This window comes from Siniperca chuatsi, linkage group LG4 (assembly GCF_020085105.1).
Source record: "Siniperca chuatsi isolate FFG_IHB_CAS linkage group LG4, ASM2008510v1, whole genome shotgun sequence".
Taxonomy (NCBI): Eukaryota; Metazoa; Chordata; class Actinopteri; order Centrarchiformes; family Sinipercidae; genus Siniperca; species Siniperca chuatsi.
This window is the reverse complement of record NC_058045.1, coordinates 23823707-23850409: the sequence shown is the minus strand read 5'-3', so window position 1 is coordinate 23850409 and position 26703 is coordinate 23823707. Positions and strand designations below refer to the sequence as shown.

The following is a 26703-nucleotide window of genomic DNA, read 5'->3' as shown; positions in this document are numbered from 1 at the left end:
TTGTTGGGTAGAGCCTGGGAAGTTGCTAATTAGCACTATTATTACAGGCGAGAGACAGTGAAAGATGAATCATCTATGTGTCCTGGATCCACCTGTTCTGCAGGAGTCTAGGATAAAGTTCAGGCAGACAGGTGTGTCACTTAGCAAAATCACATGACCTGTGCCCCTAAAATCGTAATAGCGCCTCCTAGTGGGTAAATGTGTAATGGCATGGGTCGCCCCGATGGCTCGCCTAGTGGAGCACGTGCACCACCCTTTGCTGCATGTTGCCCCCTCTCTCGCCCCTGTATTTCCTGTCTCTCTTCAGCTGTTCCTATCAAATAAAGGCAAACAATAATCCCCCCCCCCCAAAAAAGTGTAATGATCCCGCCTTTAATTCATGACCAATCAGAGACTTTCACTGAATTCCGTGTTTTGATCATTGACCAACCACACACATCCCATCCCATCAGGAGGAGCTTAGTATGAAAGGTTTCAAAATTGATGCCAGGATATGAAAAATGTCGTTGTCCTGAATTCTGAATCCAGACCCTTTGTATTACAAATTTGTATTGTACTTCCTGCAATCCAAATAATAAACGAGTTTGTTCTAAATGAAGTAGAGCGTTTCGTCCTTCTGTAGCCCAGTGTTTGGTTCCTATGAACCTGATAGTGATTATTTATTTAAAGTTACTGAAGGCTGAACAAGGAAAAGAAAATGAACCACAACACGTTACATCATTAGCATCCAGAAATGAGAGGGAAAAAAGGAGAGAGACTGGAGGAAAACAACAGAAAGAAGTGAAAATCTTGGTGGTGAATTCAGAGATCAGTCAGAGGGTGAGATAAACACAGTCACACACGCAGGTATACTATCATACACACTATTAGTGCGTACATTGCAAACCAACTTATAGCTGTACAGTTGGTACATTGGCTGTTTGGAGCGAATGAACACTGCACAATTCAATGGTAAATTTGCAATTGTCATCGATATTGCAGGGTGAAACAACTATACCTATAATTTACCAACAAAAAAAAGATTGAATTACTCTTTAAAAGAATAGTTCAACATTTTGGGAAATACACTTATTTGCTTTCTGGCCCAGAGTTAGATGACTCTTGATTGACACCACTCTCATGTTTGTATGCTAAATATGAAGCTAGAGCCAGGGTCAGCTTAGCTTAGCATAAAGAAACCGGGGGAAACAGCCAGCCTGGCTCTGTCCAAAGATAAAAAAAAATCACCAGCACTTATTAGTTAACACTTTGCCAAGACAAAGGGTGAGTAAATGATAAAAAAGCTACAGGTGAGGGAGGAAGAGAGAAGCTGGTCTTTGTGTAGAGTGTGTGTCTCTTTAAGAGCTGGAGTGTGCTATTGAGCAGTAGGAGTTGGGGGAGGGTGGGAGGGGGGGTTGTTGGTGGTTGGCTGCATTGGAACAGTCCTCTAATGAGCAGATTTTCTGAGAGAGAGAGACATACACACACACACATAGATCAGGAGAGAGAGAGATACAGAGATCCAGCCGTAGGAGGAGAAGAAATTGTAAGACCAAGACAGCAGGCAGGAACGCAGGCTGTGCGTCAGCCGGCGCTCCATAGGGAAACATGGAGATGAGCAGGAGATGCTGAAGAGGACAGAACACACCATAACAGGATCATATAGATGGATGTTATTTCATCAAGCAGGCAACCTGAAGGCAACCCACACACAGGATAAACCACTTATGGACGCAGTGGATTAAAGACCTACAGACAGACTGAGAGAGAGAGAGAGAGAGGGAGAGGGGGAATAGAGGAGGAGAAATTAATCAATTCAGCTGTTTATTTTCATTGTCTGTGTGTGCGCACTCGCTGTCAAAAAGTGTGTGTATGTGTGCCTTCGTATAGTGTGTGCGTGCATAAGGCAGGAGACTGCATTGCTGCTATCCAGCAATACAGGACAGACAAAAAAAGAAGGCAGTCAAGCAGATTAGCTTTTCTGTCTTTTCCTCTCTCTATGCATGTATGTGTTCCTTTGCTGTGCGACCAGGCACAGTGTGTGTGTGTGTGTGGCAGAGAATAAGAAAAGGATGGTGAAGCCTTAAGTGAGCTACAGATTCTGAGTCTGACTTTAAATGATCTTTTTTATGTCTGATCATCAGTAGTGGGTTCAAAGAAAAAACTATTTCTGAGGAGGAGAGTCTTTTCTCTCCCCCATCACACAACATGTCACAGCTCCAGTTTGGGCCTCGGTGCTGATCAGTGAGCCAAAGGGTGGCTTCTATGCTGGAGGCTTGGAGGTTTGAAGGGCTGCCACCGGGGAGACTTCTCAGCTCTACACCCCAGAGAGGTGGAGGCATCATCAGGTAGGAGGCGGCAGAACACGGGGGTCTGAGCGGAAAGCAGGAGAGGAGTAGGAGGAAGAGTTGTGTGTCGTAGGCAGGCCGATGGCAGGCCGGTAGAGCAGCCTGATGGTTTAAACTCCTGCTGAGAGAGGATAATGGCAGTTCTGGGCCCACTCTCCTCTTCTCTTACCTACATCTTCCACGGAGAAGCTGGAAAGTGCTAGCCGATGCTACAAAGAGCCCACCAAGAGGATGGAGTGAACAGCGTCACCCTTTCCCACCACGCCGGGAGACCCCAGACACCCCTGTGAGGGGCCAAGTTTTGTTGTTCACCTCGTTTCTCCTTCTTCGCCAAACCAGCTGAAAACAAGCAGTGGCGTTGCTTGATTTGTGTGGGAGTTTTCTCCCTCATCCTGCTACTCTCTCCTCCTCCTCACCCCTGGCCTCACCAGCCTCCAAACTCAGCTCCATGGGTTGGTACTAGCATCAACCTGTCCTTCTTTTTCCTCCCTTCGTTTTATGTTTCTTTTCTTTTTCTTTTTGTCGAGGCTTCAGGGGAATTGCCAAGACCTGTTTCATGCATGTCCACTGGCGGCAGGTTCAACTTTGACGATGGGGGGTCATATTGCGGAGGGTGGGAGGAGGGCAAGGCGCACGGCCATGGGATCTGCACAGGACCCAAGGGCCAGGGCGAGTACTGTGGATCCTGGGCCCATGGCTTCGAGCTGCTGGGCGTCTACACTTGGCCCAGCGGGAACACCTACCAGGGCACCTGGGCTCAGGGCAAGAGACATGGCGTGGGCGTTGAGAATAAAGGACGCTGGGTGTACAAGGGCGAGTGGACGCATGGCTTTAAGGGACGCTATGGCCTGCGGGAGAGCACGGGGACGAGTGGGAAGTACGAGGGGACGTGGAACAACGGGCTGCAGGACGGATACGGAACAGAGACGTACTCAGATGGAGGTAAGAGGGGGAGGAGAGACACACGGGCAGATGCATTGTGGGTGTTTTGGGGGTGGGTTTGAGTGTGTGTATGTGAGGATGTGTGAATCAAACAGTGCCTGTCAAGGAGCGATATGACAACTGTCTTCTGTGAAAATGACTTGTTACTGGAGAATGATTGACAGGTTACAGAGGTGACAGATGTAGGAGGGGTTTGTCTAGAGGTCTTCTCAGGTCATCCTTTCTTCTTCACACGCCTTGTCGCCACACAAACACACACACACACACACACACACACACACACACACACACACACACACACACATATACTCGCATCAGCATCAAGACAGGCTTTGAAAATGATTCTTAGCCTTTGACTCTTCCTTTATTCTGTCCTTTTCCTCCGCATCTTCTTTCCTTCCAAACCTCACCCCTCACTTCAGCTGCATGAGAACACACTGTGTACTTTGAGGCCTTCAATTCAGGCCATGCAGTCTTAAGGGATGAGTAAAAGGTTAGACGGACAGAGGAGGACAGCAGCTCCAAACTAACAAGTCCCAAGAAAACAAAGTGTTTTAAAAAACAGATTACAATGTTGTTGTCATTTAACAGAAAGTGAAGAGACATCAAATGCATGTCTTCACCCTCGATTTCCCTTACATACTTACATATACCATGCCAGTTTAATTACCCGTGTATGCTGTAAAATATTTGATCAAATACACCACAGAACAAAAGATTCACATTTCAGTGGCAGTGTAGCAGGCTAATTTTCAAATATTCTTTCACTCCAAATGAGATGTAATTAGTCGTGGCTTTAGTTATTCCTTGTCTAGACAAAACAAGAAGAAGAGTCTACAGCCATTAGTGGCTCTGTGAGGCTAAATGCCAACGTCATCATGCTAACATGCTCACCATAACAATGCTGACATCTTGATGTTAAGCCTGTATAATATTTACCATGTTTACCATCTTAGTTTAGCGTGCTAACATTAGCTAATTAGCACTACACACAAAGTACAGCTGAGGCTGATGGGAATGTCATTAGTTTTGCAGGTATTTGGTCATAAACCAAAGTATAAATTAATATTTTGACCTGATGACGGCACTAGATAAAGGGGGATTTATCTTCTGGGCATCATAAATGTCTGTACTAAACTTTATGGCAATTCATCCAACAGTTGTTGTGACATTTCACTCAAAATCACAAATGTAAACCTCATGGTGACACTAGAGGAAAAGTCACAGGACCACCAAAGTCAAGTCTTCATCTTCTGTGAGCCATGAATGTCTGTACAAAATTTTGTGCCAATCCATCCAGTAGTTGTTGAGATATTTTAGTCTAGACCAAAGTGGTGGATCAACTGACCAACCACTAGATCAGCATTGCCATGCCGCTAGCATGGCTAAAAATACAGCCAAAACAAGTACAGTATCTTCTGGTGGAAATGGCCAGAAAAATCTAATTTGCAATTCTACTGACACTTGCAATATCCCTGAATCTGACAATTTTGCCAAATTAAGTGTTGGCCATTTTCAAGCAAGTAATATATCTGTGACTCTGTTATTTTTTAAATTTGACTGCTGTAAAAAGCTAAAATATTAATTATGGCAACAAATTTCATTTATGATTTACAAGATAAAATTTAAGCCCCTTTGCACATGTAAACATATTTTAAAGGGACTATAATTCATTTGTAAATCTTTTGAATCAGCATCAGATTTGCCCTGAAACAGAAATCAATGCACTTTTAGACTGGGGCACAGTTCAGTCACTGTTAATGAGAAACACACCATATGGATTCCTGCTTAAAAATAGATACACACATGCACACACCGGAGCATACACATTATGTGTGCAATAATGCACACACACGAAATCTGGTGGTGTGAGTTGAGCAACAGAGCTGACAGTAGCATACATGCAATTAAAGCTTTGTTACATAACTCTACAACTTGCAGGCCATTTTACAACTCTGGTCTGGACCACACACACACACACACACACACACACACACACACAGACCCAAGCAGCCTGATAAAATCCTTAGACCAGACTGGTTTGAGGGGTTGAATCAGGACAAAGGAGAAGAAGTTGGCTTGACAGATAACCAGACAGATGGGACGGACGGACAGAGTGAGGGATAGATGAATCGACAGATGTACCAGTGTATGGACCAGTTAAATGATAATGGAAGGATGGCTGGCTGGATAGATGGATGATTATCATGATGTTCTAATCAGGGGATGAGTGAGATCATTACAGAAAGAAAGGGAAAGACAAAAATGGACAGCAAAAAAAGTGATAAGAAAACCTCCCAGAGAGGGATGTGTTGGAGAGACACTGTAGCTCTGTGAAGTATTTGAACCCACATACTGTAAATGCAGCAGCGAATGGCCTAGTTATGAGTGTTTAACTTGCTCCAACAGTACACAGTGTCCTTATTATAACAGCATGCATTTGTCCTTAATATAAATCTATGAGGTGATAAAAATGTGTGTAAAAATAAAACGTTTTTAGTCGAGAGAGTAATTGATCAAGGTGGAGCACGACACCACAGAACTGAACAGAAATATAATAAGAAATAACATCAAAATGATAAATACTTAAATGTCCAAAGAGGAAATGTATTTTCTGCCATGATAATCTATTTCATGTATTGCCAGGATAAACCTTACCTTGCTATGGCTGACTTACTAACATATCTCTTTCTAGTGATTTTCACCTGGCACATTTCCCTCCCTGGGTTATCTTTAGCCCTATGCTAATTGAGTCTCTTTTCACATTGTATCAGTTAGCTTGATTCTGTGTTCTTCAAAGGCCATGGCTAATGGCTAAGGCTTGTGTAAAACTTGTGTAGAACTTTCTAGAACTGCATCCAGGGACACAACATAACAATAGTTGCCACCTCTCAGACGTTCACACAGATGAGGTAAAGACAAAGATTATACTGTAGATGTCAAAGTGCTAATGGTACAGAAACGCTCATGCTGTAATAAATTAAAACAACTTAACACTGAGGTAAAGCACTGTCTGGCAAAAATTGGCCTAACTAAGAGATCTGTTAAAATGCTACATTAATTAGGAAGAGTACATTTCAAATTCAACAGATTGGACCTGTTGTAGCTTGGTGCTAGCTTGATTCGAAAGAGCAGTTCATTAATTTAAAGCTCTAGTAATTGATTTCTGCCCAGGAGGCAGAATAACTCCGAAGCAATCTGACTGACACACTGCCCTGACTGTTTATCACCTAACTTTTACACGGAGCAAAATTAGCATTTATTTGGAGTTGTGTTTTTGGCCACCTGTCAAATGTAAGTTTAATGTCAGTCTCTTTTTAGTTTTGTTTTGAGAAAAATCTCTCTCTCTCTCTCTCTCTAGCAGCTAAATGTTTGGATTTCTTTACCAGCTAGTTGCTAATAGCATAGGTTATAGTGGTTTTCTGCTCCTGATGGAAACACGGTTGATTAGAACAGTAAGACTGAAAGTGAGAACAGTAAGATTGAAAGTAAATGTACCATTAAACTAAAACAAAGAGCTAAAAGAAGCTAAAAAGCTCACTTTACACATTAAGTCATTTTATTCGGTGTCAATTTAAAAAAATATTGATTGATATAGCTTTACAGTATATAGTAGTAACACTGATTTGGCAATATAATTTGCTACATTATGTGAATTGAATGAACAAAATGATTGCGACCTAGAAATGTCATGAAACTCACTTCTCAGTCTTTGGGGATTTAATGGATCTTCCTTGTATACTGGAATTTAAAGTACAGTAGCTGCAGACCAAAGTGTTCTTGCTAAAAAGGCATAAAGGTGGGCATAAATTATGCAGACTATAATTGTCACCACATCAAGACTATTTGATTGTGAAATCAAAATGACAAAATTGTTGAATGGGATGTTGACATGTCCAAATCCCATTGACACTCTGAAATAAACTCTACCATGGAAAGGTCATAGTTGTTTAAGTGGTTAATGCTGACAGTCTTTGCAACCTCAGGGCTCTGTCATGTCCAAAGCAATAAGAGTCGGGAGCCAAAGCATTCAAAGATGCTCTGCTGCCTACATACTTTTGGAACACACTGTGCACTTTAGAGCCAGCTATATTTCCCATAGTCAGGTCTAAAGTGACTGCCAGTCCCACTCTCCCCTCCAACTACACCTGATGCTACATTTCTAGGAAACACTCCTCCGATATCTTATCACTGCTGTTTGGCTTTTTGTTCCTCTCCTACGTTTGCCAACATTCCTCTCTCCTCTCCTCCCACCGCTCTCTTTCCTCCCTCGCTCCACCGCATTTCCACGGAGCCGCTCTGTACAGTAGGGTTTCCATAGCAACTCTCACCGACATGCAGCAGGTCAGCGTGTCACGAGGGACTCAGTGTTCCTCGTTGCTATTGGCCGCCCAGCTGGGCCGGGCTCTGATTGGCTGGCTTGGCCTTCCGGGCTAATGGTGTTTACTGAGATGAAGACCTAAGCTGACTGATTACCAACCACACACAGAGAGAAAGAGAGAGACAGAGGGGAGTAGAAAAATGAAAAGACAGCTTTAGTAATCATTTTAGTGAGAAATGAAGTGAGTCACAAAGGGAGAGGCAGAGATTACAACTGTCACAGTGGTAACAGTTTAAGATTACAGCAGCAGCGGTTGTTGAGTCTGACTAGCTAATACGCCCCACACACAGTGTCAAACACACAGGAACCCACTCATCTATCCCTTGTTCCACTTTATATGAAGACTGCACCAAACGATTTATATCAAGGCACATCCAATCACAGATGCTTCATTAAACGAGGCTCGTGACAGCTCAGCAGCATCCTGGAACCTCCCCCCTGTCCCCCAGCTGTTGGCAAATACGCTACAACAACATTATAATTGTCCTACATTAACATATCTTGCTAGCTTGCTAAAGGCCGCTATCAGTGCAGTAATTATTCCAGCCCTGACCATGTAATGTAAGCTGACATAATAAATTAACTTCTCATGTTTAGCTACACCCAACAACTACATAAATTATTATCTACACTGAATATGGTAGGTGGGCCAAATTAAGTCGAAGACGTGCTTCCTTTGGGTCATGTACTGTAATGGTAAAACATGAGCTTTGGAAGCTTGATGACAGGTGCGTGTAATAGACAGTATTTGAGAGAATATATTTGCAGCCTGTTTGAGCGTGTGGGAGGAAGCTAACAGCCCTGCTCTGTCTTCTATCATCCTGTAACTAAGACATGTTTCTCTGGACCACTCAGCCGTGCATGCAAATGTTATGTTCTGATTGGAAGTATTGAAGACCATTTTCTAAGCAGCTTTTCAAGACATTTAATGCTGTACATCACCATTGTGTCATACTGGTGACTTTCAAGACAAAATTATTTTAGACAAGACCAAATTATATGAGGTCAGAGTCTCAGACAACACCAACAGGCCACGGTTCATGTCCCTCTTACAGCAAACATGAGCACTGCTGAAGTGTCCTTAGGCATGACAGTAGGTCCCTAGATCCTGGGACATAGGTCACCAACAAGACCCTCTATGCCTCTGCTCCATAAAGTAGGACTGACTTAATATAGGTATTAAATAGCCTAATCCTGGTTTGCAAGGGTAGTTTCTTGACGTTTCTAATGTTCCGAGCATTGCTGCTCACTTGTTAATGACACTGCGTATGATACTGTAAAGTTTTCCACCTCTTTCTAACCTTTACCTGCCATTGTAACTGCACTGGCATTGATTGTATTTACACTGAGGATCTTGGTCTTTCCTCTGTGGTGGTTGAGTCCTAAGAGAGAGCTGCAACTGTACTGGTCTTCTCATGCATCTGTTGATAAGAATGGGACAGTAATGCCAAGTCATCTGCAAGGTACAGGTCGCCCAGTTGTGTCTAAAGTCTTGTACGCTGTGAATGTCTTTGATTATTGTGAATTTCCAGCAAGAATAGAAAAGGGGACAGTAGGCATCCTTGACCCCAGTCCTCACTTCAAAAGCATTTGTGAGTTGCCCTTTATGGACTGCTTTGCAGGTCATTGCCTCATGTTTTTGATAATGTTGACAAACTTGGCTGATATACCACAATGCTGAAGAATATTCCAAAGAGTCTCCCTATCCATTCCGTCAAATACTCCTTGATTAATTTGGTGGATATAGAGTGGAAAGCTATATTCCATCATTGCTCAATCACAATACACAGAGTTGTAATTTGGTCAGTACAGTACAGCTCTGTGAAATCCAGCGTGCTCCTCCTGTAGCTGAATGCTGACTAATTCCTTTATTCTGTTCAAGATGATCCTGTTAAGCACTTTGCCTGGTATGGATAGGAGTGTGATCCCTCTGTAGTTTGCACAGTTACTGAGGTTGCCCTGTATTGCAATCTTGATCTGAAAGAGAGGGTGAAGCATCTCCACCATGGTGTTAAAGTAGGGATGTTGGCAGGTCCTGCTACTTTTCCAGAGTCCTTCTTTGTTTGGTTTATCCCTTTCATGTACAGGACTGTCTCTCTGACCACAACATCTAAAATGTTTGGTAGTCTCAGAAGGCAAACATCTCATACATTCAACCACCCAGTTTTAGGTTGTTTCCCATCCTGCGTATACATAAAATTGATTGAGTCAAAAAGGCATGAATACAGACAATCCATTTGTATTTCTACAAAGTTATTTGTGCTTACAAATAATACTGAATATACAATGAGGTCATCAAAAAAAATCATTGGTTACAAAATGTAACATTTACACACATTCAGATTCTCAAATGTTCAGGGCGACAGCATACCACCATGTCTTTTTCATGACATTTTTTAGCAGATAAATAATCCTCAAATGGAAATATGAAAGACTCAAGCCTGAGCAAAATCTTTTAAACGGATCAAGGTCCCACCCAGTGATTTACGCAGGCAGAGGTTTAGCTTTGAACTGACTTCCCTTGCTTTTAGTGTTCAGTGATTTGACCATAGTTTAGCTTGTCTGTCTGCATGCCTGTCCAGCATATCTGTGTCTGTTTATCCTGCCTGTCTGTATGGCTTGTTGCCTGTCAGTTGTCTTGTCTACCTGTCTTTAGTTACCATCTGTCTTTTTTTGCCTGAGCAGTTGTTGCTTTTCTCCCCAGCTGGTGTGTCTGTGTTACCTGATCTTATGGGTTATCCTGGCAAATTGGTTTCTTTCTCTTTTTCTGTCTGGTATTTCTTACACTGCAGTATGCATCACTTCATAGCAAATGATACAAAAAATATATCCACTGGCATTAGAGGACACAAACTACATGTGTAGCTCTCCAGATTTACTTATTTCTCCTAAAAGCATTGCACATTATGCCCACACATCAGTTCAGAAAAAGTGACACATCACCCATAAATGGTGCGGTCTAAGAAAATCTGCCTCCTCAGCATTTGTACTTCGCTTTTTTGATTTTTCCACAGACATGCTCAAATTGTACAGCAAAGAAAGCATTCAGAAGTGTCACTTGCATTCTGCTTTGGTGGGTTTTTTTCCCAGGGCTATTGCTAATACGCACCTCGTCTACTACCACAATAATCCCACTGCAGGCTTTAGCTTATGTAATGGGAGTGGTTTGATGTTTGTAGTGAGGATTATCGGTGTAGTCTGAAACATGAAAACTCTAAATATCTATCTTGGAAGTCTGCCCTGCACCACTGCCGATACAATACGAACTGGACATACTAATGAGGGTGTTTGCCCTGGAAGCACTTGGGATATCATGGTGCCACAACTTCTCTAAAATAATTGTTAGGGACTGTATAAAAATTAATAGCAGGAAAGGAGGATCAGAAAAGGGGGAGGGTTTTGTATTTTTTCTTTTTGCTGAGGGTAGTCTGAATTTAATTTTTGGGAGAGCAGGGGAGGGTCTTTTAATTTTTCCCTCCCCAGTTTTATATTTTATTTTTCCCTTGCAGACTAATTGTAAAACAATGAAGCTTTAAAGTTAAAGGTGGGGTGTGCGATTCTGGAGAAATTGAATACCATGACAAATACCATGATATAGACCAAACAATGACACAGTAAGTAAAGTAACTAATGTTAGCTAGGTTGTCGGTTAGCAAACTGTCCCTACAGTTGCTGCTGCAAAGCTAACTGCCAGAGAGGATGAGACATTTCCCAGAGCCAGCAAACCAGCTCCAGACGGCGATACTCACAACTCTCCTACTACTATAGCTAACATCACAACAACAGCATATCTTGGCAAACTAGCAAGTTAGCTGAATGTCTGCGGGCAAGTCATTTAACGTTACCTGACACCAGTGTTGGGCAGTAGTAGCTCTACAAGTAGCGGCATTACTAGTTTAACTACATTTCTCAGTAGCGTGGTGGTAGCATTGCTGTTTTCTGAATCAAAGTTTTCAGTAGTTTAGCTCTTTCATTGATCAGTGCAGTAGTGTCCACCCACATAAGCTAACGTTACATTTCCCTAAGCATTTTGAAAAAACTTGAGCATTTCTGAAGCTTAAGCGCAGTGGAGCTTTCTGCTGCGGTCTGAAATAAAACTACTAAGGATACTACACAACCATCATCAACCAAGCTAACCATCACAATTCAGTCAGTACAGTCTGCAAACACTAGCCTGCATCTTATCAACAGCTAACCACTAGCTAGCTACAATTTGTTCATTTTATGTTGGCAGAAAGTGAATAAAATTAAGCGTGGTTGGTTTTGGAGCAGTGAGAGCAGAGAGCACAGCTTATTGACCGTTTTATTGATCACTGAGATAGCAGTGACTTGGAATGAAGTTGGTTCAATGTAAAAAAAATAGCTTAGATGTAGTATGCTACTTTTGCCATGCTGCTGTTGCTTAGCTTGCTACATTTCTCTGGGAGGTAGCTTCAGTGTTGTGAAACTTCATTTAATGTAGAGTAACTGGTAGCTAAGCTCACTACACTTTCCAAGTAGCTTGCCTAACACTGCATGACACACAAATCATGGCTGGAATGGCTAGAATAGTGTTGTGTGGCCACTTTGTTTGTTTAGCATTTACAGAGCCAGGGCTGTGTACAAACACCTGAGTTGTTTGGATTAGAATCGTATACCCCACCTTTAAATGTTGGTTATAGGGTGCACCATCTTAAATTCTTTTAGCTATTAATGATGAATTGTTATACCAGTACTGTTAAATTGTTTTGAGATATGAGATGGGGCAGGATATTGCAGTTTTCTCAAGGGGAGTCAAGGGAAGAGAGTGTAAATAAAATGTATTTCACCATTAAATACTTTAATAACTTTTTAAAAAAAGAAGTGAAACATAAGGTTCAGGTCCCCTCCCCACCCTGATCATTTTCCTACAGTCCCTTATTATCTGTAATCTTTCTTAGCTGTGGTAATGGAGCATTGGATAAGAACTGAGGAATTAAAATCACTGAAACCTCCACTGTTAAAAACGATCTGAGAAAACTTTCTGAGAAACTTGACCTTGTGTTGTCTAATCTTACTCTCCCTCTCCATTTCTCTCACATACACAAACACAGACACTCAGACAAGTGCTGACATGGTGAAACAACACATTAATAATTCATAAAATAACCAATTTCAACTCCTTTACAGGCCGTCTTGCTCCATGTCTTTTTCTCTTTCTTACTGCTGTGCTTCACAAATCAATATTTTGAGGTGCAAAGTAGTAACTGAGGCTACTATGCAATAATATACATGAACTAATTCGACTCCTCTGGAACTATTGAAAAGATAGAAAAAGTGAAATACAGTTCAAACAAATGAGCAGAATTGACAGATTTCGACAAGTGTCTTCTACTGCTGTATGAGAATGAAATACAGACCCTAAGAGACAGATGGTTTTTAACCTAGAAATAGAGAACAGACGCGTGCATTTGTTAAAGAGACAATTATGAATTCAGCCTGGGGGTTGACGCATGATCAAATAGCTGTGGCTCTGTGATGTTTCCGCAGCTTTGATCTCACCGCGTTAACTCTTTCTGTGCAGCTGCCTCGTGCCCGCAGTAGCCCTGGCCTGGGTTACAGGCCCATATGATTCGAGAGCGCTTCCTGTTGGCCTCCAGGCAGAATCAGTGAAATCGTTTTGGCATGTGAGTTGTGAAGTGGATTCTCTTCACAACTGTAGGCCTGGGGTTGAAGCCTTTACATATTCAGAGGTCTATTTTTTTAATACAACTGTGACAGTTTCATATTGAAAATGATGAGAGGAGCATAACCTAATCTGCTGTTGCATGTCTCTCTTGTCACAGACCAGGTAAAACGTTTGGCATTTTTGTTCAAAAGAAACAGCTTTAGTACAAAAATTTACTGTTTTTGACTGTGTAATGTGTGTACCTCACTCTGGCAGATGCTCATGTTTTCTAGGGTTTCCATCTAATATACTGATTTCACATAAAAACTGTACATGGGTTTGATTTTGAAGGAATATCACCACCTGCCTCGCAGACTGTATTTTTCAGCACCATGGAGAGCGACAGGCCCACATTGGAAAAGCAGCCTAGTGCCCCACTGAATATTTTATTTACTCAGGCATTACTGATTGAGGGTTGTCTATGCTTCCAAGAAATCATGAAAAAGCAAAAACCCACACACTGCTTCACATATATTTATTCACTCACACACTCACAGTTGCCAGTTTCTTAGGTACACCTAGCTAAAACTAATGCAGTCTGATACAACGGCCCTGCAATAAATCCTGAAGGTTATAATGCTCATTTTTTGTTGATAGTGTTTCAGAGAGGTGTTGATTCAACTTTATGGTCAGTTTGGAGGCTGGAGTTTGTGGTGCTGTTGAACCGTATCATGTTATACTGAAGATTTTTCTACTATTTACAGTAGTCTAAATGGTGTGGACAAAATGTGACAAACACTGTGTTTACTAACACTTAAGTAGCTATACAACTGAGTATAGTTTCATTCAATACTTACAAATGAGGAACAAATATGTGTAAAATATTCACTAAATCTGTGAGAGTATACTAAAACTTCTCATTTTGCCTTTATTTTCACACAAAATATTTACTGGGTTGAGTGACATCTGAAGTTTTAAAATCATTTTTAGGTATGTGTAGTGAATATGAAGGTACAGCCAGCAGCCGGTTAGCTTAGCATAACATAAAGACTGGAAACTAGGTGAAACAGCTAGCCTGGATCTATCCTAAGGTAATCTCTATAAACAGATATCTGCATATGAATGCAGAATCTGTAGGTAAGGGACAAGATATTCATATCGGAAGCGTTCTGATTTTCCCTTTGTAGTCCGAGTAGAATTGACCAATCACGTTTGAGCGGGCTTTGGTTGCATGCAGGTAAACAGTCCGTGTGGAGAGCAAAAGAGGCGGAAATGCAATCTCGGAACCCATCGGCTATCGTCTGACGACAATGTAGCTTTTTATGTCATGGTATACCGGGGCTGGGCCCAAAAGCACGACCAGGACAGCGAGTGTGCAGTAGTAGGTTCCGTTTATTTAGAAGAACGTGGCAACGTGGAGACAGGTGACACGAGCGAACATGGACACAGGGAATTAAACAGGTTAATCAGGCGTTCTGATAACATGCAGGTCATTTCTTAGAGGAGTAGACAAGAGCTGATGAGTTATACCACTGAGGTAAACGGACGATCTGGCGAAGACTGGTGAGAGCCGGGTAGATATACTGTCAGGTGTGTTGGGGATGGAGAACAGGTGAGCAGCAGTAGATGGTTCGCAGGTGTCAGTTGCTGATTGGCAGAACCTCGGGCCGCGCATACACACACACACACACACACACAAGGAGACTAACAGGGGACAGACAGGAACACTAGGAATGGTACAGCCGTACCATGGCATTTTATCAATCTTGGAACCCTAGATATTAGCTTTTTAAAAATGTATCATTCAAATTGTTGTCAGAGGATAGCCGATGGATCCCGAGACAGCTAATGGGACTGTAAACAATGACCTGCGCACAGAAGTGGAAGTTTTGGCAACAAAGAACACAGAGATGATTATATATAGGCATACGTAATAGGGTTCATGGCGAGTCAAATTAAAAAGCTCACCATGGCAAATGGAAACGTTTCATATGAATATATGATATTCCCATAACAGCAATTATTAGCCCTGTGAATCATCATAAAGCAGCCTCCGGATCGAAATAAAAAGAAGAGTGAAGGAATGAAGAATAGGCTACAGATTTAGTTAACAATATTTATTAATCCTAAACTCAATATTTTCAAGGGACACTTCACTTGCAACTTTGTTTTTTCATTTGCCGTGGTGAGCATTTTAATTTGACTCGCCATGAAGCCTATTAAGTATGCCTATAATCATCTTTGGATACTATTTGGAGACCAACAGCAAATAAACGAATGCGCACATTTGGAAAAATCAGTCAGTGATGTATTCTCTGAAGTGTGTGCTTTTAATTTGGTAGAGGAATTTCTTCATCAAAGGTCATACAATGTAGATATTTGAGATTTAGTGTGCTTCTCCATGCATCTCTCATAGGCTTCAATAGAACTGGCACCAAGCAGAGCATAGAACATTAAGATGATGTAATGACCCTTCCTTCTTTTTTAGTTTCCTTGCCTGTAAAACAGCTATGGATTATAGAATAAGGTATAACAAGTTAATTGATGAACTTCAGAGTTACTGGTAGGCTGATTTTGTTACCTTTGGACAGAGCCAGGCTAGCTGTTTCTTCCTGTTTTCAGTCTTTATGCTATGCTAAGCTAACCAGCTGCTGGCTCCAGCTATTATACAGACAGGCATGAATGTGGTATCGATCTTCTCATCTAACTCTCCGCATGAAAGCGAATAAGGATATTTCCCAAAATGTTAAACTATTCCTTTAAGAATGCCATTGCCAATATAACTTCTCAAAGACACAGCAAAATGTTTTTCCAAAAATGTAGCTGTGATCCAGCTGTGAGCAGCCCTTCCATTTCATTTCAAGGGTTTTTTAGTATGCATACTATTTTGAGTGCACTTTATTTTGTCACTTTTCCAGTGTGAACAGACTGCATACTCAGAACCTGCTTAGAATTAGTATGTGATATGGATTTGGGACACAGCTTTTGGTTTGGTTGTACTGCAATCAGTTAGGGTTTTTCTCATTATAAACATCAACTTTTCAGAAATCTTATTACCAGAAATGTGACCTGTAGCAGAAACGCTGTCGCACAGAATCACAGGTGATGCTCTGTCTGTCTTTGGATACTCAGGACTGTCTCCCTTCTTCGTTGCCCTCTGTCTCACTCACCTGCTTAAGCATGCTGGCGGCCATTTAATGACATGGTAATCTTGACAAGCTGTTGCATGGGTGTTTGTGTGTGTGTGTATGTGTGTTCTTTGATCTGTCTGTCATATGGTCGTACAGCTGTGTGCTGACATGATTACAAAGGCCTAGCCAGATGTGCTGGCCAGCTGTCTTTGACACAAACTCTGTTTTTGTTTGTTTGTGTGTGTGTATGAGGGATAAAAGGCAGCATATCATCCTAATGACAAGGGCAGGTTCAGGAACAACACCACTTCTTGCTAAAGTTTTTTAACAGCACTGTGGATGTGCTTGTTGTACCTGTGTGAGTGTGTCTTAGAACGTTAGCAAGAATACGATTGGCTAATGACATTGGCTTCATTCAGCACTTCCCACTTCACAGACACTTGAGCCCACAAGGGAAATGTTTGTGTGTGTTTGCGATAGAGACGGAGAACGTGGTTGCAGTCCTTATATGGCCATGTAGTTTGGTTAGAGCGAATGCGTTTGCTACAGAATGAATCAGAGTGCTGTTACATCAGAGGTACGGGCAGGCGGGATGGATCACTTGCACTCCTATTGGAACACGCACTTCCGTTTGAGTGTGTGTGTGAGAGAGAGAGGAATGACGGAAACACACACACTCAGATGCCCTACTTTTCAGCAACATGGGGATGTAAGGACTATGCAGCCGTGGGTGCGGGTAGTGTAGAGACATGGTGTGAATGAATGGGAATGGATGGACAGACAAGAGGAAGCCACTCCCATGTACAGTACAACCCTTCAAATTATTTGATCAAAAATACAACTGAATAAACATCACAGAGAGGATGTTAAGTCTGCTTCTCTGATACTGGTGTAACATTATTGCAGTTTTGGGATATTTCTCAAAGTTTTTTTCAGGTCAAAAATCAGTCTTTTGTCAAAAAGAATCACTTTATAATCAATACATGCATAAAAAATGTACAGTGGAAACATTATAAATTGTGATGCTTAATTAAAGAGGGAAGAAAGTTGCACATTACTGTACCTTTCATCCATCCATGGACGGATTAACCTATTAGGGGTCTCTGGGGCAAGAAATTGCTGTTGAGCCCCTATTGACCACCCCAAAACGCACACATTTATTCAGGAATATCCACCTGGTAAGCACAATATAAAGTAAAGCTAGCAGGGCCCTTCTACAAGCCTGAGAAGATGTCTCAATCCCAGCGCATATCTTGGATTTGATTTAATCAACATTTCAAATAGGTCTGGTGTTGTGCCCATTGGCAGCTGGTTCCACCAGTTAAAATAAAGTTAAAATAATTGACCAATCACTGCTTAGTAGGCGGGATTAAAAATGGGAATGTCATCTTCCCACCTAGCTAGCCCCCTTGGGGGGACTGTCTCATCCACTGCGTGGGAAACTGAGGTGGGTCGGTTAACCAGCCATACATTTGCCAAAACAAGCAGTTAGTCTTCATCCTTGAGGTCTTTTGTCTTGTAAAACCTAAAAACACTGTTTGAGAACACTTCAGAGAAAGCATAAATCTCACCTTTGTTTTGCTGTTCAAGTAGTCATCCTGAGTATGCGGCACCACTTTTATAAGCCTGTAACAAATCAGGCCTACTACAGAAGTTTTTTTATAGAATTGGTATTGGTAATTTTTCTTCTCTTTCTCTAGGAACATTTCAGGGCCAGTGGGTTGGCGGGATGCGGCATGGCTATGGAGTTCGTCAAAGTGTCCCGTATGGAATGGCGGCCGTCATCCGCTCCCCACTCCGTACCTCTATAAACTCTCTACGCTCTGGTTCAGAGCACAGCAATGGTACAGCTCTGCTGGACCGGACCGGGACGGTGGTTCCTGGTCCTCCTCCTGTTCCTGGCACTCTGACCACCAGCGTCTCCATGTGCAGCACGGGCAGCAGCGGCAGCAGCCCCGCCGTGTCTCGTGGAGGTTTTGTGCTGACGGCACACAGCGAGGCTGAGCTGCTGAAGGGGAAGAGAAAAGGGGGGCTTTTCCGGAGGTCCATCCTGTCTGGCCTCAAGCTGCGGAAGTCTGAGTCCAGGAGCTCTCTGGCCTCCCAGAGGTCTAAGCAGAGCTCGTTCAGGAGTGAGGCTGGGATGAGTACGGTGTCCTCTGCTGCATCTGATATCAACTCTACTATCAGGTAATAACAGGAGTAGATGATGGAGGGGTGGGGTGGGCAGGCTCTACTGCAGGTCAGGTAGCCATATGGTCTACGAGTTAGTGAGGTTGTCCACAAACTGAAGGTCTAGAAGAAATTCACTGGGATATACTGAAAGGCTTGGTTTACTTTGCAACCCAACACCCTAGGAATGACGTCCATATTGGAAGATTCCGCACCTCACAATTTACATCCAATGCCAACATTCAGTGGCATTTCAGGAAGCATAGCGAGTCTGACTTAGATGCAGGAGACTGGAGTTTGCATCCTGTCACAAACCCACAATGAATGTTTTTAAAACATTTCCTGATGCATCTTTCTCTCATATGTATGTATGTATGTGTATGTATATATATGTATGTATGTATGTATGTATGTATATATATATATATATGAGAGAGAGAGAGAGAGAGAGTTTCATCCATTTCTGGGGCAACCCACCAAACTCTTCCTCAAGTCTTCAAGTCATTAAGTTCATTGACCCCAATATCCTGTTTCACGCAAAAACATGTCAAAACACTTTCAAGGGGGAATGGAAAAGTTAAAGCATGCATACTGTGCTGACTGACACTGAGAAGAGTGCGTCATATCAACTCTGTCATGAGGTAATGAAATGAATGAAAGTGGGGAGAAAGGTGGAGTGAGAGGACAAGGAAGGATGACGTACTTAGAAAGGGAACTGTCCTTCATCTGGAGGACATCAAGGCAACAATGAGCACCTGTCCTACTACTAAGTGTCTTTAAAATGGATTGGCATGCAGTCCAAAGTGGCCTATAGGTCAAAAGGTCAGTTTACTGGTCAGCTGGCTCAGAGCCTGATAAAACGTTTTCGGTTTTACATTGTGTTACCCAGTGGTAAGCCTGTCATCTTTGTTTCTCTGCTCCACTGTTCACTGTCCACTCTGTTTTTCTTTTAACATTTTTTTATCAATCATATTGGACACATTAGCTCAGAATCATAGTGTGGACATGCTGGTGGGTACTCTGAATTACAAATGAAATATAAAAGCCTGTTTCATTCATCGTGTAAACAGCAGCGTCTTTGACTTGAATGTATTGAGTCAATCCTGTGCCTTTGAAACGCTTAGCGTAAAATTCCAAGTACACTGGATTGAGGTGGCTTAATTTTAAAGGCACCAATTACTAGACAACAAGAGTCAGCAGCTCCTAACCTGTTTGTTGGCAAAGTGGCTGACAGCAGCTTATCAGGTCTGATTAATTATTGGCAAGGCTGATAAGGAGAGAAAGGTCTAGGTTTTTCCATTCTACTACTGTAAACATGATAAAAAACATTTGTATGTAATGTATTGCAATTGATCAATTATTTATTGATGTGTTAGTTATTTTTATCATTTGATGGTACATATTATGAACATATTATAGCGATAAATCTTGTGCTGGGCCAGTGAAAACATAAGGGAAAGAGGGAAGTAGAGATCTAAATAATGGACCCAGAGGAGGCAAGATGAAAACAAGCCTATGTGAATCCTAATGAATCCTTATTATTCCCTACCAACTTCAGATGAACTGTACAGTGGCATGAGGGAGTGTTACACCAAGGATTGGTATCATATGAATAGACAGACACAAGGGAATGGGGGAAAATATCTGTGGAGCATTGTGAGTGTATTGTCTGTTCTCAAGTTCTTGAGATGTACATTTCCTCATAAGACATCCTTAAAAAAAGATGCATTTTCAACTCGGGATTCTTGGATTTGACCATGAATCTCTGATTTAAATAGTTGTTTCTGACTATTTTGCACTCTAAAATTATTAAAGGAATAGTTCCTTTTTTGGAAATGCCCTTATTTGCTTTATTTCCAAGAGAAGATCGATATCAATCTCACGTCTGTGTGATAAGTATGTAAACTTGAGTCAGGACATGGTTAGCCTAGCTTAGCATAAAGATTGGAAACAGGAGGTAACAGCAAGCCTGGCTCTGTCCACCACCTCAATTTACAGGTTGTATCTAATTTATTTGATCTATACATGAAAAGAAATATACAAACAAATGTTTGTGATTTTAGGGGGAGTTCCATGCTGAAAGTATTTCTTGGCAAATAATAGTCAGGCTTCCAGGAATCTTGTTGTCTGGCAACCCATGCTATAGCTGGAGATGCTGCACAGAAGTGCAGAGTAGATGGATAAACTTGTTCATCAAGAAATAGCTTCAACACCTACCTCCACCTAACATCTCAAATTGTCATTTCTGTCTATGTACAAATTAAACAAACAAGTTACAACATATTAGACTGTTGAACTTTAGAGATGTTGGTAGGCGTATTTTTCAACTTTGGACAGAGTCAGACTAGCTGTTTCCCCCTCCTTCCAGTCTTTATGCTAAGCTAAGCTAATCACTTCCTGACGCCAGCTTTATATTTAACGCACAGACATGAGGTTGAAATCAATTGCAGTCTCAGAAAGAAAGCCAAGAAAGTGTATTTTCAAAATTATTATTATTAAAAAGAGTAGGCTATCATTGATATAAAATTAAGTAATTAGTTAATTAATTTGTCACCCTAGTTTCAAACTGCCCTCATAATAAAAGACCAATTTACCTATTCATCTTTCCAGTCTCGGAGATGCAGACACAGAGTTGGCCGCCGCTGACGACGATGTGGATGCCACAGCAACAGAGACCTACTGCGGGGAGTGGAAGAACGACAAGCGGACAGGATTTGGTGTGAGTCGGCGGTCCGATGGGCTGCAGTACGAGGGGGAGTGGCTTAGCAACAAACGCCACGGCTATGGCTGCACCACATTTCCTGATGGCACAAAAGAGGAAGGGAAGTACAAACAGAACATCCTGGTGAGCGGCAAAAGGAAGAACCTGATCCCCCTCCGCGCCAGTAAAATCAGAGAGAAGGTGGACCGAGCCGTGGAGGGAGCCCAGAAGGCAGCCGACATCGCCCGGCAGAAGGCTGAGATCGCTCTGTCCAGGTAGTGGCTTTATGATGGTTTCTGGATGAGTCTGTCTGGCTTTCTTTTGTTTGTCATTTGCCTCCACTCCTTTGGTTGAAGTAAAATGCCACCCAGTCTAGTGGTGGTTTGTGTGTATATGCTGGCTAGGCCATTGTTAATGTATAATTTAAACTGACAAAGGCTTTAAAGTCCCTGAAAACCTATTTTCTCAATCAGCTTCTTACTATGAAGGATAGTGTCCTATATGAGTACAAACACTTCTGGCAAAGTTAGAATGATTTTGTTTGTTTCACGTGAGAGATTTCTCTATTTGTGTTTTGTCTCATCTTACTGATTTGAAATGGGTGGAGCTCAGTTGGAAAAGGTGATTTCATTTTAGGTCTTTGGGAACCTCTCATCAAAGAGCACAAGATATTGAGACTTTGCATATTAATTGATTGTGAGATTTCAAATAAAATTTTCAGTAAAGCTTCTGGAATCTAGGGTTATTTGTCTGTCTGGAAAAAAAAAATGTCTCCGCTGTTATCTTACCCAAAAGGCTACAGTTTTACAAATGAAGGCTATGATACTCATTTTAAGCCTGATAATCAGCCTGAATTGCCATTTCGTTTCAATTCATTTATTCAGTCTGACATCGTGTTCATGTTAGATGATTTTTGTTTAGGGGATAAGGGAATATTTTGTTTTGTGTTGCCTCTCGATGTCAAATAATGTTATCGGAATCAGAAATCAGAATCAGAAATACTTTATTGATCCCCGAGGGGAAACTCTTTTGTTACAGCAGCTCACTATCATGTCAGTGCACACAGGAATAGAAGTACTAAGCAAAAAATATAATACACTATAATGCAGGTCAGAAAATAAATTACCAAGTGGGTATAAGTATAAAATAAGTGTGAAGTACAAAGGGGTTTACAGGTTGATAATAATAATACAGTATAAGATAATAGTGCATGAACTGTCAAGTTAAGTGTAGCTATTAAGATTATAATGAGATGGAGGATATTGCACAGCAGTAATAGAGGTATGAACAAATATCAATATCAATAAATAGGGCATTTTAAACTGAAAAGAGTATATCGCACAGGAGTATTACACAGAATATTCCACAATTATATCAAGTATTGCAGAGATGTTAATGATCAATGTCCAGTTTAATGACTTAAGGTCATATAGACTGACAGTTACAGGGAGGAGTTAAAGAGTTTGATGGCCACAGGCAGGAATGACTTCCTGTGGCGCTCTGTGTTGCTTTTTGGGGGGATGAGTCCTCCGCTGAAGGTACTCTTTTGTTTGACCAGTTTCCTTTGTTACACCTACCTGACTATACTGAATCACCATTGACACTGAGTGAATCAGTAGCTTTTAGTAGTGGAGCTCATAACTGGTGACTGAGAGCGCTGATGTCAACGCATGTGATACACAGTGCGTTACTTCCTCGTTAAAAAGCTTAGTAAAAGACAGCGAAAGCCTCAGAAACAATCATAATTTAACAATATTGTTGCAAATAGATGGCTGCTGAGCCATTAACCTGATAAACAGTATTTGTATGAACCTAGTTTTGTACTGAACTGAAAGTAACAGTCTGAACTAGTTACATACTGAATGTACTACTTAACTGAAGACAGTCAGGATCAAAAGTCTGAATGTTGCGGTGGTATGAACGGTGATGCCTACTGTTAAACACACTGTGATGCGATCGCTTAGCTTAGGAAAAAAGTGAATGAACTACATAGTCAGTGACTTCGAATCTATGAACTGAACTGAACAAAATGATTCGAGTCAGCAAAGTGATTTGTAATTTCCACCTCGTACTGATGGCTCCATGAGTCTGAATCATTGCAGAAGTTGTCTCTACCTGTAAACACTTGTGGATTCTGCTTTATAATTGAGATCAATGACAGATTAAGAACAGGATTAAGGTTAAGGTGAAAGTAGGGTTAAGGAGGTTATGGTACAAGTGAAACAGGAAGCGAAGCAAGACCGCCAGGAGCTGTTAAGACTTTGAAGAAGCTGCTCTGCTGAATGGAAATGAGAGCCTCATTATAACTACACTCATTGAACCAAAACAATGAGCACAGTTGGGGTTATGATGTTAATGGACGTGCCCTAACCTTCTTAACTGCAGCTAGAAACTTTTGGACAGGAATATAAAGCAACAATTTTTGTTTTTCAGCTCAAGACTCAAAGCAGAAATTAATTAGCTGTCCTGGGACTTGTAGTCATGGATACACATTGATACTCTGTTACGTGGGGACCCATCAGAAGTAGGCCTATGACCCATTTTGGTCCCAGACCTTGTTGTTTCAAGGAAACAGGTTATAGGGCCATGGATACAGTAGTTCTGTGGCAGTACTCATTGGTAGATTGAGGTTGAACGGCAAGGTTTGGATAAGAACATTTATCAAATGTCAAGATTAACATTTTGGATGACATTACACCACAGAAATCAATTCAGGGGTATAAACTGAGCAAGCAATTTGGCTGCTAGCTTCACAGGAATCCCATTCCACAGTTAAATTTATATCCACTAAAAGATGGTTTGCCCCCAGCCAGTTCTGAAAAGTAATACAGAAGGTCACAAGTTAAATGTCTATCTTAGTTCCCCAATGGCTGGTATTTAAACAGTATTTCCCTGATACCATACCAACAGCCTTGAGTATTTAAAATCTAAGAAAAGTGACTTCATATGATGTATTTTAACACATATCCTCAAGGTTTGAGAACCAGGCTTGCAGGGTTGAATCAGTGCTTGGTATCAGAATCACGCATAGCTAGTATTAACAATCGCTTGTACATCCCTAAAAAATTATTTAAAAAATAGTTTAACATTTTGGGCTCCATAATTTTTTAAAACCTACAATAGCCCTAATACGCTGTTGTACCTTACATCTCGATCATATTACAAATAAAAGAAGAGTCAGTAAGACTATAGAATATAAGAAGGAATATATAGAGAATATAGCCTACAACAAGAACACAGTAAAGTTAAATATGAGTAGGTTAAGCTCCCTTTGTAGTACAGGCCTCAGGTGAAGTGAAGGTAACGTTGACTAGTAAAAAGTAGAAAAAGTAGAAAAGCGACATTTCCACCTGCTTTGTCCATAGTTGTTTTACTCAACCACACCACGCCTGTTAAGTTAAAAGCGAATTGTTACGAACAAGCGAAAACGAAAGCTGTCTGTATGTACCCTAAGTGTTTATCTTAGTTTGCCACAAATCTTAAAATTTGGCCAAATTGTTGTAAACTTAGCTGTTGGCTGAGAAATGCCTCTTTGGCTTGGAAATGAGGTCTAATATTAGATAAGATTTCGTCCCCATTTGGATTTTTCGTGAAGAGGTTTTTTACTTTTTTGACTTTATGTTTGCCTTGTGTATGTATGCTAAGTTCACCTGGCAGCTGAAAGTGTTCTAACTGAGCCTAAAATTCAAATCTGATCTGAACTGTGTGGATATGTGCTACAAAATGAGATCTTGCTGCATGCAACCTCCAGTACATGTGACTTGTATTTGAACACTCAACAACAACAACACCCAATTTTGCCTCTGTTGGGTTATGTTGTAAAACAGATGTCCAGTCCTGCAAAGGAAAGGTGTAAGCAACAATTGGGATAAATGGCTGCAGAGTGAAAGCAGCCTCAGACAGTGGGTTAGTGACATTGAGTTTGTGAATGAACCGGTTGTCTGAAAAGGGGTTAGGTTTACTATCGGATTAGCAGTTGACCTTGGAACAGATCAATAATGTAATAATGTGTTGCACACTGATGTCATGGTCAATAACTGTCATTTATGTACAGCGTATGTATATATACTTCTGTTTGCATGTGTTTAAGAGTAGATCACCTGTTTTCTACCAGTGTCACGGCTTAGATGGACAAGCTTGTTAAGATGGGGATAGAGAAAACACAAGAGCGTGACAAAGAAATGGTGTGAGATAGGAAAGACTGGGATGAGGAAAGAGTGCAAAAGGGGGAGTTAGAGAGAAAAAGACAATAAGAATGTGAGACAGAAAAAGAGAGTGTGAAGTGAGAAGTGAGAGAGATTTCCGCATTATGCCAACCATGTTGGCAGGCAGCCTGAGAGAGAGCAGAGAGGCTGAACTAGAGGCTCACACTCACACGCACAAACCTGCTCTTCCTTATAGCCTTATAAGTTTACTTCCGTACTATGTGAATGCAGCTGGTGAACATGCCTGTGTTTGTTGGAGGTACATGCAAAAGGATACATGAGCTGAATCATTAAAGATCCAATCCTATTAGTCGTGATGATGTCTTCTGCTGAGGGCAGTGTGACCACAGCTCACTACAGCTGCTCACCTAACTCATCTCACACTGCTGATAAGTCACGCAGAAAGAGAAAAAGAAAGAAATGTAGACAAATTAAAGTTAAAGAATACATCAGGCACCGGGTTGTCATATAGGTCTCTCCCCTCACATTTTCCAGTACCGATATGTGTGTTCTACAGCTGTTGTAACAGCCTAACTGACCTGCAATGAACAGAATGTCACATAACTGAGACCTCAAGCATACCCAGAAATACTCTGATGGATGGACTAACACTTTGTCACATATATAGCCTAATTCTAATAGACGCGGTGTGTGATCATACAGTATGAATGACTGGGAGGAGTGGTAAGCGATGTTTAAATAGTAAATAACCTCTCAGCAAAAAGGGCTTCTCAGTTACGGTAAGTAAAGCGCATTTGTGCAGGTACATCACTGATTTTGCTCTGACTGTGCAACAGAGTCCAGTTCCACCTATCCTTGTGTTCGACTGAGACACACGATTTTTTGAAGTGGAGTTCTTGTGTCTGGTGTTAGCTTGTCTCTGCCCACAGGACAGTGAGAAATTAAAATTTAAGAGTGAGATCCAATCTGTCTTTGAAACATCAGGGCAAAGTATTCTGTCCAGAGGTAGCTGTACTCATCACAGACTAGCTAGGGCAGCCTGTCAGCTTTTTTTTTTTAAATATTGTAATACTCCTCAGAGATTTCAACAGAGCATCATGGCTAAGCAAAGTCAAGTATACTGTTGTAAAAGGTGTCAAAATTTCCTGTCCCTGGTTCCGTTCTCTAAATCAGTGTGGTCTAAAATGAATTATATTTTGAAAATGATTTGTCTTGCTGTGTGTACCTGTACTTACTGTAGCAACAGGTGCACAATTTTTA

General features: G+C 41.4%; 1 protein-coding gene across 1 annotated transcript in view; it reads left to right on the top strand.

Annotated features, from left to right (window-relative positions):
• Positions 1-2178: 2178 nt before the first annotated feature.
• jph3b (junctophilin 3b) overlaps positions 2179-26703 on the top strand; it is a 51457-nt gene continuing 26932 nt past the window's right edge. The window contains 3 exon segments of the mRNA XM_044194969.1: positions 2179-3269; positions 18108-18594; positions 21187-21552. Of these exon segments, the coding sequence (XP_044050904.1) occupies positions 2888-3269; positions 18108-18594; positions 21187-21552 (1235 nt within the window). The 5' untranslated portion in view covers positions 2179-2887.